The sequence below is a fragment of the Pan troglodytes genome, chromosome 8, assembly GCF_028858775.2.
Source record: "Pan troglodytes isolate AG18354 chromosome 8, NHGRI_mPanTro3-v2.0_pri, whole genome shotgun sequence".
In the NCBI taxonomy this organism is placed as follows: domain Eukaryota; kingdom Metazoa; phylum Chordata; class Mammalia; order Primates; family Hominidae; genus Pan; species Pan troglodytes.
The window spans coordinates 99,285,390-99,304,529 of NC_072406.2; the positions used below are offsets into that span (position 1 = coordinate 99,285,390).

At 40.2% G+C, this 19,140-nt stretch overlaps 1 protein-coding gene across 3 annotated transcripts in view; it reads right to left on the reverse strand.

The window, feature by feature from the left end:
- Positions 1–19,140, reverse strand: part of GLUD1 (glutamate dehydrogenase 1) — a 42,321-nt gene that overhangs the window by 16,555 nt on the left and 6,626 nt on the right. For all 3 annotated transcript variants that reach the window (XM_001137904.7, XM_054660323.2, XM_054660324.2), the window contains exons 2-5: positions 9,467–9,547; positions 8,860–8,915; positions 7,443–7,506; positions 971–1,065 (exon numbers count right to left, since the gene is read on the reverse strand). In XM_001137904.7, coding sequence (XP_001137904.1) covers positions 971–1,065; positions 7,443–7,506; positions 8,860–8,915; positions 9,467–9,547 — 296 coding nt within the window. The remainder of the gene's footprint in view (positions 1–970; positions 1,066–7,442; positions 7,507–8,859; positions 8,916–9,466; positions 9,548–19,140) is intronic.

Here is a 19,140-nt window from a genome sequence, read left to right on the forward strand (position 1 = left end):
GTTCTCTCCTGGCGCCAGCACAGCTGGACACTGCTGCCAGCCTATTCTTCCCCAGGAAGGATCAGCAAAATTTCTCCACTGACTACCATGTAAAACACAAACACTGGGGCTTGGTGTTTTTGTCCTGGTTCATTTACCTCTCCATTCTTACTTTTTTTTGTTTTGAGACAGGGTCTCACTCTATTGCCCAGGCTGGAGTGCTGTGGTGCAACCACAGCTCACTGCAGCCTCAACCTCCTGGGCTCAAGCGTGCCTCCCAGGTAGCTGGGATTATAGGTGTATACCACCACGCTTGGCTAATTTTTGTATTTTTTGGAAAGACAGGGTTTCCCCATGTTGTCCAGGCTGGTCTCGAACTCCTGGGCTCAAGTGATCCACCTGCCTTGGCCACCCAAAGTGCTGGGATTATGGGAATGAGCCACTGCATCCAGCCCTCACTCTTACTTTCTATTACCTTTATAAATATGCCTTACCTTCAGACAAACTGAACGCTATTGTTTCTCTTCCTCTTATCCTCCAAATCTCTAAATGTTCATATTCTACCCATTTTCAAGGTCTAGCCCAAATATCTCCTCTAGAAAGTCTTATTTCAGAATTCATAATCTCCACTGTTGTATTACATTATTTCCATACCTTATCTGCTTATGCACCTTAGTTCCTCTTTAAATGGAAGCCCTCTGAGGGAAAAATCAGAATTGGATGCTTCTTGATGTACGTTCTAGTGTCTTAGCATAGTGGGCTGCCCTGGTCCTGTTCCAGTGACAAGTATAGGGCAGCATATAAGTAAAGCTCAATCTGTGTTCATTACGATTTAAGAATAGACAAGTAGACATAAAATAATATGCACATCAAGATTATGATTGAATGAGAGAAAAACCCTGGGATTCTCAACTTTTGATATAATCAGTCAAACTGTTAATTCTTGTAGACAGCAAATGCAGAAGCCTCGGGGCTTCCAGTGGGTACTCACATAGTGCCCTATGGTGCTGGCATAGGTATCAGCGATCCAGGACATCTCCCGCTCACCTGTGCTCATGTCTGGAGCAGGCACATCAATGCCAGGACCTGCGGGGGCACAGGGAAAGAGCAGTGCACCAGTTTTTAAGAAAAATTCTTCTCGAACACAAAGATCCTTGCAAGTCTCTGTAATAACCAAGTTACCATGGCTAGAAAACTTTAGATCTCATTTAGGTAGCTAATCAAAGTCATAGAAATATTCATTAAATGTTTCACTATAAAATGCAGACACATACAACATTACATAATAATTTCTCCCTCTGGCATTTACTTGCTATATGTTTGGAAGTTAGCTATGCACAACAGATATAAGCCACTCCATAGGATTTCTGAGTGTGCGACCAGAGGTTAATCAGTTTAGCCTCTCTTGACCTCATTTCACTAACATGCAATTAGAGATAACAGTACCATTGTGTTCTATATAAGCAGGATTATTATGGTTAGGGAGTTGACATGTATGAGATAGCAGAGTAACATGCTGCTTAGTGGGGGTATAAGCCCTCCTTACCAAGTAGAGAAAAAGGGGAGAAGGTCATATTGCTAAAGCAATTGTGTTAAGCCCCATATTATTTTTACTTGTGGAAGAATGTGGCTGTGACCTATTATTCGACATTCAGCACATATAAGGTTTTAGGCCTTAGCTTTCAGTTCCTCAGATCATAGGAAATTAAAGGTTTAGGCTAACAAATTAGCTTACAGGCAATAACAGGAATCACTGACTATACTACTACTGACGGCTACAGTAAGATCTCTGATAAAAACATGTTAAGTGATGCTCACTCAAATCTGTAAAGGTGCAGAAATACTCCTCTCAAACACAGTAAAAATAAAAACAACCTAATTATCTTGTATGCCAATTAAATGAAATATGGTATACCTATGCAAAGTACTAAAGAGCCATTAAAAAGGGTAACTTATATCCATGTAAATTACTTGGAATTATCATGAACATACATATGGAAAAAGGCAGGTTTCATACAGCATGTATAACATGTTCCCACTTATAATTTTTTTCTCTTCCCCGCCATATATATAGTTTATAACTTTCTATATTATTTCAACTGTAAAATACAAACTCATTTTTACAAAACGAAAAACGCAACTTAAAAATGGTTAAACTATTAGGCTGAGCACAGTGGCGCACGCCTGTAATCCCAGCACCTTGGGAGGCTGAGGAGGGCGGATCACGAGGTCAGGAGTTTGAGACCAGCCTGACCAACATGGTGAAACCCTGCCTTTACTAAAAATACAAAAATTAGCCGGGCGTGGTGGCACATGTCTGTAATCCCAGCTACTCCGGAGGCTGAGGCAGGAGAATCGCTCGAATGGAGGTGGGGGGTGTTGCAGTGAGCCAAGATCGCGCCAGTGCACTCTAGCCTGGGCGACAGAGTAAGACTCTGTTTCAAAAAAAAAAAAAAAAAGTTAAACTATTAAACTATTATGTCTCCCCATAAAATAATTAAAGTTCTAAGGGCTGTACCCAATTATTCCTATAAATTTTACTTTTTAGTCAACAGAATCAGTATATTGTAATGTTTTTCTATAACTCAGGGGCCCAAGGCCTAAATAATAAACTTTTTTGAACAAGCTGTGATGTAATGGATACAGGGCTAGTATAAGATAACTTTGAAATGGTCAAGGATCGATTTTTATACCCTGACCCTCTCCACCTCCCACCTAATCTGTAACTCTATGTCTTAGCACCCTTCCCTTCGTCACCTTAAAAATTTCATGAAGTCAATGACAACAACAACAACAACAACAACAAAATCTTGTGAAGTCTAATCCCCACTGCACTTGGAAAGATTAATGCCATATTCTAGCCTCATCCACTGACAAAAGGGCTCTCTGGCGCTCTCCAGCTCCTATTTGCTCACTTTCCATTCCTTTAGTGACATACCTCTGCTGGAGGTCAGCACAATTTGTTTAACCACTCCTTTTCTCCCAATGTACAAATGACAAATTGGTCCTGAATCTTTCTAGAGGTAACTACAAAAGTATTATGCTTGCTTTAGGATTAAATAAGCTTGTTACCTCAAACAACAATTCCAATTAGGCCGGGGCAGTGGCTTATGCCTATAATCCCAGCACTTTGGGAGGCCGAGGCAGGAGGATGGCTTGAGTCCAGGAATTTGAGACAAGCCTGGGCAACATAGTGAGATCCTGTCTTGATTAAACAATACATTTAAAAAACAAAAAACCGGCTGGGCGCGGTGGCTCACGCCTGTAATCCCAGCACTTTGGGAGGCCGAGGTGGGCTGATCACGAGGTCAAGAGAGAGAGACCATCCTGGCCAACGTGGTAAAACCCCGTCTCTACTAAAAATACAAAAATTAGCTGGGGGTGGAGGCACATGCCCATAGTCCCAGCTACTCGGGAGGCTGAGGCAGGAGAATTGCTTGAACCAGGGAGGCAGACGTTGCAGTGAGCCGAGATCACGCCACTGAGCTCCAGCCTGGTGACAGAGCGAGACTCTGTCTCAAAATCAAAAAAACAAAAAACAATTCCAACTAGAGAAGGGCTCTGGCAAGTGGCAAGTCTGAAACACATGGTTTGTAAATCAGAAACATGTAATGATAAAATCCTTCTCAAAAACAGTCTATACATGCTAAACGTGAAACAGCTTCTGCCATCCAAAACAAAATCACAAGGTATTAGTTATTAGGCTTATGAGGTTTCTACTCCATACAAAACTAATGTATAGGGATGCACAGATTACAAGTAGTTCCTGAGGCCGGGTGCGGTGCTCATGCCTGTAATCCTAGCACTTTGGGAGGCCAAGGCGAGTGGATCACAAGGTCAGGAGATCGAGACCATCCTGGCTAACACAGTGAAACCCTGTCTCTACTAAAAATACAGAAAATTAGCCGGGCGTGGTGGCGGGCGCCTGTAGTCCCAGCTTCTTGGGAGGCTGAGGCAGGAGAATGGCGTGAACCCGGGAGGCAGAGCTTGCAGTGAGCTGAGATCGTGCCACTACACTCCAGCCTGGGTGACACAGCAAGACTCTGTCTCAAAACAAAAACAAAAACAAAAAACAAGTAGTTCCTGAATAACAGATATATTCTTTTTGTTTTTTTTTAATTTTTATGTTTTGAGAAGGAGTTACACTCTTGCTGCCCAGGCTGGAGTACAATGGCATGATCTCGGCTCACTGCAACCTCCGCCTTCCAGGTTCAAGCAATTCTCCTGCCTCAGCCTCCTGAGTAGCTGGGATTACAGGTACCTGCCTGGCTAATTTTTTTTTATTTTTAGTAGAGACGGGGTTTTACCATGTTGGCCAGGCTGGTCTCGAACTCCTGACCTCAGGTGATCCACCCGCTTCAGCCTCCCAAAGTGCTGGGATTACAGGCATGAGCCACCATGCTTGGCCTAACAGATAAATTCTTATATAGAGAACAGGTATGAGGCAGAAGTTAATCTTTTTTAAAAAAGCAACTTTTCTAACAGCATGTGACTATAGAGTAGGAGATGAAAGGGTAATTTTGGTACACAGAGATATAAGGGGATGAGAAGGGTGGAGACATCAGGGTCCTGCAGAACTTAGGTGATATTTACACTCACACAAGAGAATGAACATTGACCTTTCAAAAGCTTTTCCAAAAGCAGAAGAGGAAGGAACACTCCTCAACTCATTCCATGAGGCTAGAATTGTCCTGATACAAAGACTAGACAAAGACATCATAAGAAAACTATAGACCAATGTCACTTACAATAGCATTAAAAGGAATAAAATATTTAGTTGTAAGACTTCTATGTAAGACTTCTACAATGAGAACTACAAAACATCATTGAAAGAAATCAAGAGACCTAAATAAATGGAAAGACATCTCATATTCAGCATTGGAAGGCTTAATATGGTTAAGATGGCAATACTGGTCAGGTGCAGTGGCTCATGCCTATAATCCCAGAATTTTGGGAAGCTGAGGTGGGAAGACTGCTTGAGCTCAGGACTTTGAGACCAGTCTGGGATACGTGATGAGACCTTATCTCCACAAAAAATTAAAAAATTAGCTATGCACAGTTGCGCACCCCTGTGGTTCTAGCTACTTGGGAGGGTGAGGTGAGAGGATTGCTTGAGCCCAGGAGGTCAAGGTTGCAGTGACTGCTGTCTGGTACTCCAGCCTGGGTGAAAGGACAAAACCTCTTTGGGGAGGGTGGGGAAGATGGCAATACTCCACAAATTAGTGTACAGATTCAATGAAATTCCTATAAAAATCCCAGCCTCTTTTTTTCTTTTGTTTTGCAGAAATTTACAAGCTGATGCTAAACACACATGTGACAGGATCAGGGTTCAGGCTCAGGTCTGAGCCTCAATCTGACACTCTCTGTGGAATGGGCAGTCAGGAAATAACAGATAAATAACATCAAATTTGAAGGTTTGCCGAGGAGTGAGAGAAAAAACTCCCTTTGCCTACCTCCTAGGCTTCAAAGCTTTCTGGGCCAAGACATCAATTTAATTGCATCCTGGGTCAATGAGGCTTTTGCACATTAAGCAAATAAATCAAATTACTAGAGTTTAAGCTGTGTTTTCTTTCAGTATTCCAATGAATCACTTTTTGACCTTTGGAATTATTAGGTACTTGTCAAGTCTGATAAAATTAAGCTGGAGATATTGCAGATATGGGTGATAAATATGACTGAATAAAGTCTGAAACCATTCAAGACTATAAAATGTGTTTGAGATTTAGGGGAAGAGGAAAGACCTTTTAAAAATTATGAAGGCTATTAACAGGCTGAAGATGACTTCAATTCACCATATCTCAGAATCAGTAGGCACTCCTATAAAAGTGTGAATGAGATAGTTAACTCATGTTAACTTACGTTAACAGGCTCCATGTAAGGATGCACAAGTTCACAGTAGTGCTGGGTATGCGGCACGTCAAAGGCCCAAATGCCTTTTATTATCAAAGACAGGCCAAATCTAGTCAAGTTTTAGAGTTACCTATACTTACTGTATTTCTATATTAGGTTATTTCATGACATTTATTTCATGACTTTTTTTCCCTAAAAATGAATCCGAATAGCTTTATTTCGTTTCTCTTTCTTCTTGAGATGTGGTCTCGTTTTGTTGCTCAGGCCAGAGTGTGGCAGGCCAGAGTGCAGTGGCACAATCACAGCTCACTGCAGCCTCAACCCCCCAGGCTTAAGGGATCCTCCCATCTTAGTAGTTGGGACCACAGGCATGCACCATCACGCTTGGATAATGTTTTCATTTTTTGTAGAGATGGGGTCTTGCTATATTGCCCAGGGTGGTCTCGAACTTCCGGGCTCAAGTGATCCTCCCACCCCAGCCTCCAAAAATGCTGGGATTACAAGCACCAGCCACCATGCCCAGCCTTTATAGTTTAATTTCATGGGAACTTGTGGGGGAAATGCTAAGAAAGGAAAGTAGAGAAAAATACACTTCATTTTCTATTTAAGTAGACCTTATTTTGTTTAACTATACTGATATTGATAGGGCAAGTATTCTATTATTAAGTAACAATTAACATTCTTTTTTTTTTTTTTTTTTTTTTTGAGACGGAGTCTCGCTCTGTTGCCCAGGTTGGGGTGTAGTGGCGTGATCTTGGCTCACTGGAAGCTCCGCTTCCCGGGTTCACGCCATTCTCCTGTCTCAGCCTCCTGAGTAGCTGGGACTACAGGCACTCGCGACCACGCCTGGCAAATTTTTTGTGTTTTTAGTAGAGATGGGGTTCCTACTAAACCCCGTTAGCCAGAATGGTCTAGATCTGACCTCGTGATCCACCTGCCTCGGCCTCTCAAAGTGCTGGGATTACAGGTGTGAGCCACCACGCCTGGCAGTAAGTATTAACATTCTATTAACTATACTGATAGGGCAAGCATTCTATTAAGTATTTATGCATATTCTATTCAAACAAATTAGAAGCCTTCTAGATAAAAAAAAATATAGGTTTAAACTGCTTGAAAATTAAAGGGTACATGACAAATACATATTATAAAAAGAATATTCAGATTGTGCACAAAGAAAATATAAACACAGATAATAGTAAGATACAAAAACATCAAGCAAACAAAGATTAATATCTTCAGAAATGTTGTATGTTTGGCAAAAGCTCCTATAACAAATAGTAGGAGGCCGGGCACAGTGGCTCCTATCTGTAATACCAGCAGTTTGGGAGTCCGAGGTGGGTGGATCACCTGATGTCAGGAGTTCAAGCCCAGCCTGACCAACATGGCAAAACCCCATCTCTAGTAAAAATACAAAAATCAGCTGGGTGTGGTGGCACATGCCTGTAATCTCAGCTACTTGGGAGGCTGAGACAAGAGAATTGCTTGAACCCAGGAGGCGGACGAGATCGCACCACTGCACTCTAGTCTGGGCAACAGAGTGAGACTCCGTCTCAAAAAAAAAAAAATTTTCAGATGTTCCCACTTTATACCAAAAACTATGTGGCTACACATACCAATAAAGCCCTTTTTTGCTAGCTCCATGGTGAACCTCCTTGTGATCTTTTCCAATTCATTATCCTGTAAAACAAGAAAACAAAAACAAAAGAAAAAATTGATATAAAAATCGCTTGAGATTATAGCTAGCATCTTATTTTCTATTTATAGTACATTTTCATATGTCTTCTCATGTAATCCTTAGAACAACTCATAAAGTAGGCATTGCCATTTTAAAGGTGAGAAAATAAGGGACCAAAAAAGTAGGTTATAAAAACAAGATAGTAGAACTAGGGCTCAAATTCCCATTCTATTAATTCCCCACTGAAAAATACACTAAATCTTAATTAAGATTAATTTAAATATGATTATATTCCATTTAAATGGTGAATTTTAAAGAGAATAAAAATCATGCATTTATGTTTGTATATAGATAATTTAGTATTATGTAAAGCATTGTGACAATCAGTTTGAATTAACTTGGAACTGACTGGATAAAAAGTAAGGTTTTTATAGTCTTAGTTAAGATATGTGTCACTAGAATGAGATCCTGACATAAAAACTTCAGATCACAGTAATACTTTTTTCTTTTTGAGACAGAGTCTTGCTCTGTTACCCAGGCTGGAGTGCAGCGGTGAAATCTTGGCCAACCTCTGCCTCCTGGGTTCAAGCAATTCTCATGCCTGAGCCTCCCGAGTAGCTGGGATTACAGGTGTGCACCACTATGCCTGGCTAATCAGATCACAGTATTTCTTAAATATGGGTATAAGTATCTAAGTGAAGACATTATATAAATATGGGTATAAGTATATAAGTGAAGATATTAATTACGTTTTAACTAAGTAAGAAAATAATAAAACAAAAAGCAAAAAAGTAAAACAAAAGACTCATAAAAACAAAACCAAACGAAACAGAAAATGATAAAGTATATAGATATTAAGTAGGTGATCTTTATATGGCAAAACACTCTATGAGTTAATTCTTTACATTTTTCTATTCCATTTGAAAAGCAATGGGGACTACTGATCTCACTGATAGTGGGGGATACAGAGAAGCCCAGTAATTTCAAGTCCTTCATAAATGCACTGTGTGCACAAATGTCACTTTGAGGCCGGGTGCGGTGGCTCATGCCTGCAATCCTAGCACTCTGGGAGGCCAAGGCAGGTGGATCACCTGAGGTCAGGAGTTCAAGAACAGCCTGGCCAACATGGTGAAATCCCCTCTCTACTAAAAATACAAAAATTAGTCGGGCATGGTGGCGTGCACCTGTAATCCCAGTTACTGGATCAACGAGAACTGCTTGAACCCGGGAGGCGGAGGTTGCAGTGAGCCAAGATTGCGCCATTGTACTCCGGCCTGAACAACAGAGGAAGACTCTGTCTCAGAAAAACAAAAACAACAACAACAATAAAAAACAAATATCACTTTCATACTTACGGTATAGTTCTTGGGATTGATCTTAACACCAGCTTTAGCACCCCCAAACGGCACATCTGAAAGAGAAGGCTGATGGTTGCTATTCCATATAAATGTTAAAAAAGTAAAATGACAGAAAGCACCACACAATATTAGAGAAACGTGATGCTTTAAGCTTGAATTCCTGAAAATTCAAGAAATAAACCTACCATCATTTTCTAAACTGTACTTTAAACAACATTTTGTTGAACAGAAATTGTTCAATAAAATTGGCTAGCCAAGTTCTAATATATATTTAATCAGTGCTCTTTACCACTTCTAAAAGATAATAGCTTATTTACTATCCTTCTACTATAATTTGGTCTTATTTACAGAATGTGTTGAGGAATTGAAAACAAAGATCTAGACTTAAAATCCAATTATCTCCTACTTTAAAAAATCCCCCATGTAAAAAAAAAGGCTATATCTTAATTTAGACTAATTGAAAAATGATGCAGGTCTTAAAGATTACAACTTGAAAAAAAATCAGTTCTGATAAGGTATATTTCTACAGCATCTTAACAGTAACATGTGTGTAAACATATTTCCCCAGAGTTCTCATTAGGCAGCAAGAAAGGCAATCACTTACCAACCACTGCACACTTGTATGTCATCAGTGAAGCCAAAGCTTTTACTTCATCTACACTCACATCAGTGCTGTAACGGATACCTGGTGGTGTTTTTAAAAAAATGTGTTGGGGTGGGTGAGAAAGAAGGGGTTATATTTAGAACAAACTTAAGTAAGCTTCAAAAAAGAAAGCTACAAATTGAAAATATCCACTTTTTACATTTTACATCCAAGCTATGTCCAAAAACACTTGAAGCAGCTTGTACATCAGAACACCAAGAAAAATGAATATAAAACGTTAAAAAAAGCTGCTAATAACAGTAACTATGATTTCACAAGACAAAAATCACCCTGCAATGAATTTCTGTACACTTTCCAGAAGGCTTTTTTATGTTCCTTTTACCTTTGGTTTGGGTGACCTGGTTGCAGGGAGTTCAAGAATTCAGGTTGCTTTTTTTTGGGGGGGTAGGGGTGGGAAACAGGGTCTTGCTCTGTTGCTCAGGCTGAGTGTAGTGGCACAGACATGGCTTACTGTAGCCTCAACCTCCTAGGCTCAGGTAATCCTCCCACCTCAGCCTCCTGAGTAGCTGGGACCACAAGTGCACACCACCATGCCCAGCTAATTTTTGAATTTTTTGTAGAGACAGGATCTCACCATGTTGCTCAGGCTGGTCTCAAACTCCTGGGCTCAAGTGATCCTCCCACCTTGGCTTCCCAAAGTGCTGGGATTACAGGCATGAGCCACTATGCCTGGCAAGAATTCTGCTTTCTGATAATTCACAAACATGGGCAATGAATAGTCACCAGGTTCAAAATACTGTATGTCTAAACAGAGGTTTTGGCTTCAAATGGGTATATTGAAAGAGATCCTTACCTGTTATTCTCCTCACCCACTGCCAACCTCTTTCAATCTGAAAAGGAGAAAGCCATTTTCCCTTCCTGAGGTTGAGTGATTCCCTTCACCACTTCTGCAAAGAGGGCAGGTAGCCAAGCAGACAGGTACTAGTGCCCCTGTATCTAGTAGCCATTACGTGTTGGTATAGGGTATACCGGAAGTGGGGATGCCCACAGCTTTGGCTTTGGGGGTCTTGGTCAATTACTCTTCGAAGTTTTGGAGTGCTAAGCCACCTTTCTTTCTCTATAATCCATTGCTTCTCAATCCCAAGGAGGAAAGTCTGAGTGGGGTTGATGTTTGACTGCACAGTGCTTGGGGCACTGGGTGTTCGTGTGTGAAGGATACCCACAAGAAGCTGCAGCATTTTTTCTACCCTCCCACTCCCAACAGATTCAGCCCCTCTCGAGGGGCTGGGTACGATTTCCACTGGGAGTCACAAGTAAGTAATGGGAGCCCCAGGGAGAGCTCTTTTAAAGAATTCTGAGAATAAAAGTTTTTCAGATAGAAAATATACAATATCTCATGGACTGGCAGTTTGAGAGAACTTCCCTAGTCAATTTTAAAAGCTAGCTTTCTTACATGTTTCTGAAAACATCAACCTTAATATTGATAATGTTTTAAGATAATTTATTTATTGTACACATGACCATAAAGAGCATATTCTAAGCTGAACGTACTTATTTGGTCTACTGTACAAACAAATCATATTTAGAGGAGTATGTGCTTAGAACTATATCTTGTGTATAACTGATTCTCAAATTGTGAAATAAATGTAGTCATTATTAAACTTTTAGAATGCAAAATTACAGGTAATTTTTCCAGCACACAGCAGATATCTGTATAGCTCACTCCCCCATTTCATTCAGGTCTCTGTTAAAAACTTCATTCTGAGAGGCTTCCCTTGACCACTGTATTTAAAAGAGCACCTCTTTCTCACTCCCACTTTCCTGCCTCTCCTACCTTGTTTCTTCATATCGTTTATTATTACTGACTTTGCATTATACATGTGTTTATTATCTGGCTTCCCTACCTGGCAAGTTAGCACCACAAGGGCAGACTTTGTTATGTTCACTGCTTTAATTCCTGGTTCCTAACATAGAAAATGGCATATATTAGGCACTCAAATACATGCCGAATTAATATACGAATATTCTGACTCTTAAAATTTAAAAAAGAAAGAAAAGCTATGGCCACAAAAATTTTTGACATACATGTTAAGTTTTAAATAACTTACCATAAGCCTCCATACCTATCATGAAAGGACTCAAAGTATACAAAACTGGGAATGGGGGTGACGGGGAGATGATGGTCAAAGGGTACAAAGCCTCAATTAGAAGGAATAAGTTTCTTTGAGATAGATTGCACAGCATGGTGAATACAGTAAATAATAATAGATTATACATTTGGCCCAACATGGTAGTTCATGCTTGTAATCCCAACACTGGAAGGCTGAGGTGGGAGGATCACTTGAGCTTAGGAGTTTGAAACCAGCCTGGCCAACATAGTGAGACCTCATTTCTACAACAACAACAAAAAGTACTGCACATTTCAAAATCACTGAGTAAATTTCAGATGTTTTCACCAGAAAAAATGATAATTATTTGCAATTGTTTCCAGTGGTGAACAGGTTAATCAGCTTGACTTAATTATGCAATGTTGTATTCATATATCATAAAATTACTTTGTACCTCATAAATATATATCTACAATTTGTCAATTTACAATTTAAAAAATAAAAAATTTAAAAAGAATTTCCAGTCAGATAAAGCCCACAGAAAAGGAAAAAAAAAACTGTAAATAATATTAAGATGAATCATTTGTATCTTAAAAAAAAAAAAATTGAGTTGGGCGTGGGGGCATGTGCGTGTAGTCGAAGATGCTCAGGAAGCTGGGGCAGGAGAGTCACTTGAGCCCAGGAGTTGCAGGCTGCAGTGAGCTACGCTCAGGTCACTGCACTAAACCCCAGCAACAGAGCCAGACCTTTTCTCAAAAAAAAAAGAAAAAAGAAAAAAAAATTGTTTAAACACTAAAATGTGCTTTTCAAATTATTCAAAATGCTTCTAAGTAATACCACATATTATTTAATGATAACTACACTAAGCCAGGGAAATGGTAAGGCGCTGTGCCCAGGCGACCCAGCCTGCACCATCCGCTTGCATGGAGGGGTGCTAATGCCACTCTCCTAGGATGGGTGTCACGACTGCGAGGAACATCGCACATGGGGAATCTGGCACGGTGCCCTGCAAGTGGTCAAACAGGCAAATCTCAACTATTACCACTGCTATAACAAGTATTACAAAGTAATGGCATGTAACAAAGCAATTAAAAAGTCTAAACTGACAGGAGTTTGAAAAAATGACTTAATAAACCTTGGTTTCATTACTTCTACATAAATTCACGGGAAATAGTAAAACAATGTATTAATTAAGAACTAGTATTTCTTCTCCCACACATAAATCACTTTTTCCATTGCTCTTTTAGAGCCTGTGGAAGTCATCACCACATTATTTTTAATTTTCCTTGCTTTCTTTAAGTGGAGGAAATGTTACTTTCTTTTAACTTAGAAACTTAAAAATTTTAACTTGCATTTAGTGGGGAGCTAAAAACTGCTGGAACCAATGATATTCATAAATCAAACAGAAGCATTCAAATGGCAAGCCTAATATTCTAGAAATAGATGTTATTAAAAATTAGAAACCAGACCCCTCCTTCCACACAACAGTGTAAAAAAAATGTCCATTTTATCATAAGTCATGGAATGATATGAGTCAGAAACTGTGTGTGTATAACAAAAGACATGTTCCGCTGGATGGAACCCAGGAATTCTTGTTTGTAAAGTTAAGTTTTCTTTCCCAGCTACACCCATTTAGAGAGCTCAACTGCTAAACAGTGAAGAGAAGCAGTTTCACAAATTACCTCTCACACCACAGGCATTTTCTGTAGGCTATGAACCAATAAAGGTTTAGTGAATGGAAGCACAGGAGGAGCTATAAAGAAAGTACCAGCTTAGTGGAAGAAGCCCCAGAGCCAACAGAACAGGGACAGGGAGGGGGATAGAAATGAATGCAAGTGATATTGCCTGGGCTAAAGAAGAAACATTTTCATTTTAAATTTCTAGTTAACCAGTGATTCATACATGTTTTTAATTCTAGAAATTGGCAAATATTGAGTACTGGGCTACCTAAACTGGTAGTCTGAAAAACAAAAAATTTTAAAGTGCACCCATTAATAAAATACTCTGCAGCAATACTTGAGACAAAACAATCTCCAATAAGACACAATGTACCCACACACAGAAGAAGCCAGTTACTCTTCCTTCTCTGGGTTTGGAAACCAAAGATAACTATCAAAAATATACTGTCACCTGAAAATAAGTCTTAACTACATTCTAAGGGACACGAAGAGATTTAAGTAGGGGCTGGATGTGGTGGCTCACGCCTATAATCCCAGCACTTTGGGAGGCCGAGCTGGGCAGATCACTTGAGGTCAGGAGTTTGAGACCAGCTTGGCCAACATGGTGAAACCCCATCTTTACTGAAAATACAAAAATTAGCTGGGCATGGTGGCACATTCCCGTAGTCCCAGCTACTCACAAGGCTAAGGTGGAGGTTACAGAGAGCTGAGATTGTACCACTGCATTCCAGCCTGGGCAACAGTTTGAGACTCTGTCTCAAAAAAATTAAAAAAAAAAAAAAAAGTAAGAATATGACTGCAAAAAGGAAGGTACTCTACTTAACTCAATGGATTGGGAAAAATTAGCACAACTGGAGAATGTGAAGGACAAAATGATGCGATATATACCTCAAAGTTCTGAAAGGCAGGGAAAGCCTAGCACTTTTGAATGCCTACTCTCGTTCAAATATACTCAATTTGAAGTTGTTCAAAAAAGTCAAATAATAGGAAAATACATACACATACAAGAAAATCAGAAAATCTTAAAATATTTAAGCCAAAATGAAGCAAGAAGGATCTTATGTGATCTGAATATTGTCACTTTTTATAAAACCAAGCCTTTCCTCCTTCAGCAGAGAAGGCTGAAGGTGAACAGGACCAACAGAGATCAAACAGGGGCACAGAACAGAAACTAGAAGGAGGAAGGAAGAGATGTTTTATTCCAGAAATGGAGGAAAGTAAATTATATTTTTGTATCCCAAAGTCTTAGACAGTTAGGCATGGTGGCTCATGCCTGCAGTCCTAGCACATTGGGAGGCTGAGGCAGAAGAACTTGAGCTCAGGTGTTTAAGACCAGCCTGGACAACATAGTGAGATCCCATCTCTACACACACACACACACACACACACACACACACACACACACACGCACACACCACATCTTAAAACTCTGTTAGACTCCATTGATGCATTACTAGTGTTTGGGATCAACTGGGTCTTTGGTCAACTGTGCTAGTAGGAATGAAGGTAAATACTTTTAACAAAGAGCAGGAGTCCACGGCTGGCTAAGCTAGACAGTGAATGGGCTTGGTACACAGGTGTCAGCCACAGAACTGATGCCATTAGAAACATGGCCTAAAAATCAAGGCCACCCTGCTGACAAAGTAATCTGTGCACTCAGCTCACCAGAGGAAACTAAAGACACACCACCCATGACGTTTATTATTTATCAATCTCAGTAAAGCTGGAGGAAGGGCAGGGGATAGAATGACGTATGTACTACAATGGGAACTTTTAAATCATTCCTTCTATTCTGAACAGAAACTGACTAAACAGTTATTTTATGTTAACTGGTATCCAGATGTTTCCAAAGAATATTAGTGAAATGCAGACATCTGCAACTATATACAGTACAAAGCACTGATCTGATTTTTAACTTAATTACCACAGATATTCCTTAGTATGCTCAAGTCTAATGAGCAGTGCATGCTAAGTTTCTCTAGGAGAAATAAAAATCAAAAGCAGAAACTAGCTTAAGTTGCTATAGTGATGAAGAAAACAAACCAGCTCATTACTTTAAAAAAGATTCAGTGAAAACCACAATTGACTAAGCTTGAATTTTTTTTCCTTTTCCTAGCTGACTCAAAAGCAAACACACAAAAGCCTCCAGCTAGTCACTGTTTTTTATAATTAGTCATTAACAAAACATTTATGAAAATTCAAGTGGTTTTAAAATTACTTGAACCTGGTTCTCTTAATAGGGTTTGATTTATTCATCAGAAATCTAATTTCCAGCTGCACTCTCTCACTTTTCAGGAACTATTTATTCAGTAACCAAGAGTTCTACCAGAAGCACAGAACCACCAGAAAAGCAAAAACGCCTCAGAACAACTCTTAATATTTATAAGTTAACACTCTTGCCACTTACTCATCAGATTATATTTTTTCACTTAATATTAATGTACCTTCTAACCCACAATAATGTAGCGTAACTTAATTTAAAATGAAGAGAGGAAGGTTAGAAGCAGGGAGGAAATCTCAATGACCACCCGCAAGTAATGACCACCTGAAATACTACGTCTCAGATAAAAATTCAGACATTCAGCATGGGAAGGAGCACTGCATATAGGAGCTAAGAAAAAGTACACACTTTAGGCTGGGCGTGGTGGCTCACGCGTGTAATCCCAGCACTTTGGGAGGCTGAGGTGGGCAGATCATTTGAGGTAGGAGTTCGAGACCAGCCTGGCCAACATGATGAAACCCTGTCTCTACTAAACACACAACAAAATTAGCTGGGCGTGGTGGTGCACACCTGTAATCCCAGCTACTGGGGAGGCTGAGGCAGGAGAATCGCTTAAACCTGGGAGACGGAGGTTGCAATGAGTGGAGATTGCACCATTGCACTTCAGCCTGGGCAACAGAGAGTGAGACTCCGTCTCCAAAAAAAAAAAAAAACCCCAGAAAAATTATACTTTAATTGCTTTAGCAGCATCAATGTACTGTTTTGTATAAAGTAGGCAAATACCATCTTAGATTTTTAATCCACTGTCTAAATCTTTTATTTTAACCTGAATAAATTTTGAAGAGGTAACTAAGCTTTCTGGGAAGCAAATGTTTAGCTGGTATTAGAAAAATATAACCTATTGACACATCAAAGAAAAAATGGAAGAATACTTTTTTCATTAAAAATTTAAAATTATAACACATATGTATGTATTTCTATCAAAATTTAAATACAAAAAGAAAGCTGAAGACTCCCTTGACTTCCACTTGTGACCCCAGTCTTCTCCTTAGGGGTGACTATTCTTAGCAATGTAAGTGTATATCCTTCCAAATCATGTTCCCTGCAATTATATATGTACATATCCATAAAACATACAGCTTTGTTTTGTGTTATTTAACTTACAGCCTGACGGATGGAAGATTATACATTAAAAGGGGGATTTTGTTAATTTTTCTTGGTAGATTCTTTTATTCTGATCTTGATTAACAGTAACTTAGCTGCACTTTCACACCAAACAGGTCTTGGAATCGGAAATGATGCTAGTTAAAATGGTGAATATAAAGTTGGATTTAGTAAAAGGTAACAATAACTTGTTATTAAAAAGTTTCAAAGGGATAAAGGCTTGAAACCTCAGCTATCCAGTTTCATATAAATTATTTACAAGTCTACGTGATAATTTGAGATGGGTCTTAAGAGAGGCAGAGGAATCCTAGGGAGGGGGAAGTGAGGCATGGACAGGCAGAGGGACTGCACTATGCAACGGCATGACGGAGAGAAGTACGTGCCTGGATTTCCAATTTCCCTGAGGATAATTTTACACCAGATCTTCTTTATTTTAAAAATCCAATCCTTTTCCTTAATAACCCCATCTGTCCCTGATACCACCATTTTTTTCTACCAGTCTCTCAGGCTAGAAATTTTGTGGTTATCTTTGCCTCTTCTCTCCTTCATCCTGTAAATCCTACCTGTTGGGAATACATTACTGTCCTTTCTTCAAAATGTTTTATCTGTCTTTTCTTTTTCATTCTCTGCTATTAACTATAACTTCATTCTCAGTTCCACTGCTGCCTAGCTTTCTGTGCCCTGCTAGATTCATCATTATTCATCCAACAAACATAAAAGGAAAAAATTGGCCTGGCGCGGTGGCTCACGCCTGTAATCCCAGCACTTTGGGAGGCCGAGGCGGGCGGATCATGAGGTCAGGAGATCAAGACCATCCTGGCTAACATGGTGAAACCCCGTCTCCACTAAAAATACAAAAAAAAAAAAAAAAAAAAAATTAGCCAGCGTGGCGGTGGGCGCCTGTAGTCCCAGCTACTCAGGAGGCTGAGGCAGGAGAATGGCATCAACCCAGGAGGCGGAGCTTGCAGTAAGCCAAGATCGCGCCACTGCACTCCAGCCTGGGAGACAGCGAGACTCCGTCTCAAAAAAAAAAAAAAAAAAGGAAAAAATTGTTTTTTCTCACACATTTCTGACACCAAATGTGTGGGTTTTCCACACTAAGCAGTTCTCCAGTTCTCTGCAGATACAAACTGGGTGTCCTGCAATTCAGTTCTGACACTGACTACCAGGGTTAGCACAGACCCCACAGCTCAAGGGCTCAGTCTCACAAGACTGTTCCCTACTTCAGATGCCAGTTCCAAGTCTTGGGTGCCCAGGGCACCCACACTTCTGTCCAACTTGGCTACCAACCAGGGGGTTCCCATGGCCCCCTCCTCAGGTTCAATAATGTTATAAAGGCTCACAGGATTCAGGGAAACGTTACTTATGTAAAGGATACAAATCAACAGCAACATGAAGAGGTACACAGGGCCATGTCTGGAATGTCCCCACTGCAGGAGCTTCTGTCCCCCTGGAATTTGGAGGGTACCACCCTACCCATACATGGATGCATTCACCAACCTGGAAGCTCTCTGAACTCTCCCCATACTCCAGCCATCAGTTAGGGTTTGTATAGAGGTTCCATTATGAGGGCATGACTGATTGCTGATTAAACTCAGTCTTCAGCCCCTTTCCAATCTCCAGAGGTCAAAGGGTGGGACTGAAAGTTCCAAATTTCTAATTATGGCTTGGTCTTTTTGGTGACTAGTCCCCACCTTGAAGCTACCCAGAAGCCCATTAAGAGTGTCCTAGTTAGAACAAAAGATGCTCCTATCACTCAGGAATTTGCGAGAGATTCAGGAGCTCTGTGTTGGGAACCAGGCAAAGAGACCAAATATATTTACTGTCACAAGTCCTTATTTCTCATTATTTACAAATGTAGTTTGTCCTCATGACCCCCTTACACACAGTTCCACTTCCTGCCTTGGGTGAAGCCACCCCCTCTTTATCTGAAATGGCCTTATCCAACTCCTATCCAGCCTTCTCTGTTCCCACATCAAGACTGTCTGTCTGCCAGGCACGGTGGCTCACGCCTGTAATCCCAGCACTTTGGGAGGCCGAGGTGGGCTGATCACATGAGGTCGGGAGTTCGAGACCAGCCTGACCAACATGGCAAAACTCTGTCTCTACTAAATATACAAAAATCAGCCAGGTGAGGTGGTGCATTCCTGTAATCCCAGCTACTTGGTAGGCTGAGGCAGGAAAATTGCTTGAACCCGGTAAGCAGAGGTTGTAGTGAGCCAAGATCGCGCCACTGTATGCCAGCCTGGGCAACAAGAGCAAAACTCTGTTTCAAAAAAAAAAACAAACAAAAAAACAAATAAACAAACAAGATTGTCCTTGGTTTCTTTGAACTCCTACTGCAATAACACATGATTTACTTTGTTTTGTTTTGTTTTTTGTCATTTATTGACTGGTTCTAGGAAAGGAAAATGTAGAAACAGAATACTGAACTAATAGCAAAACAAAAAAGACACAGGGTACAAAGGAGATTTGAATCTGCTCTACTTGGGAGAAATCAAT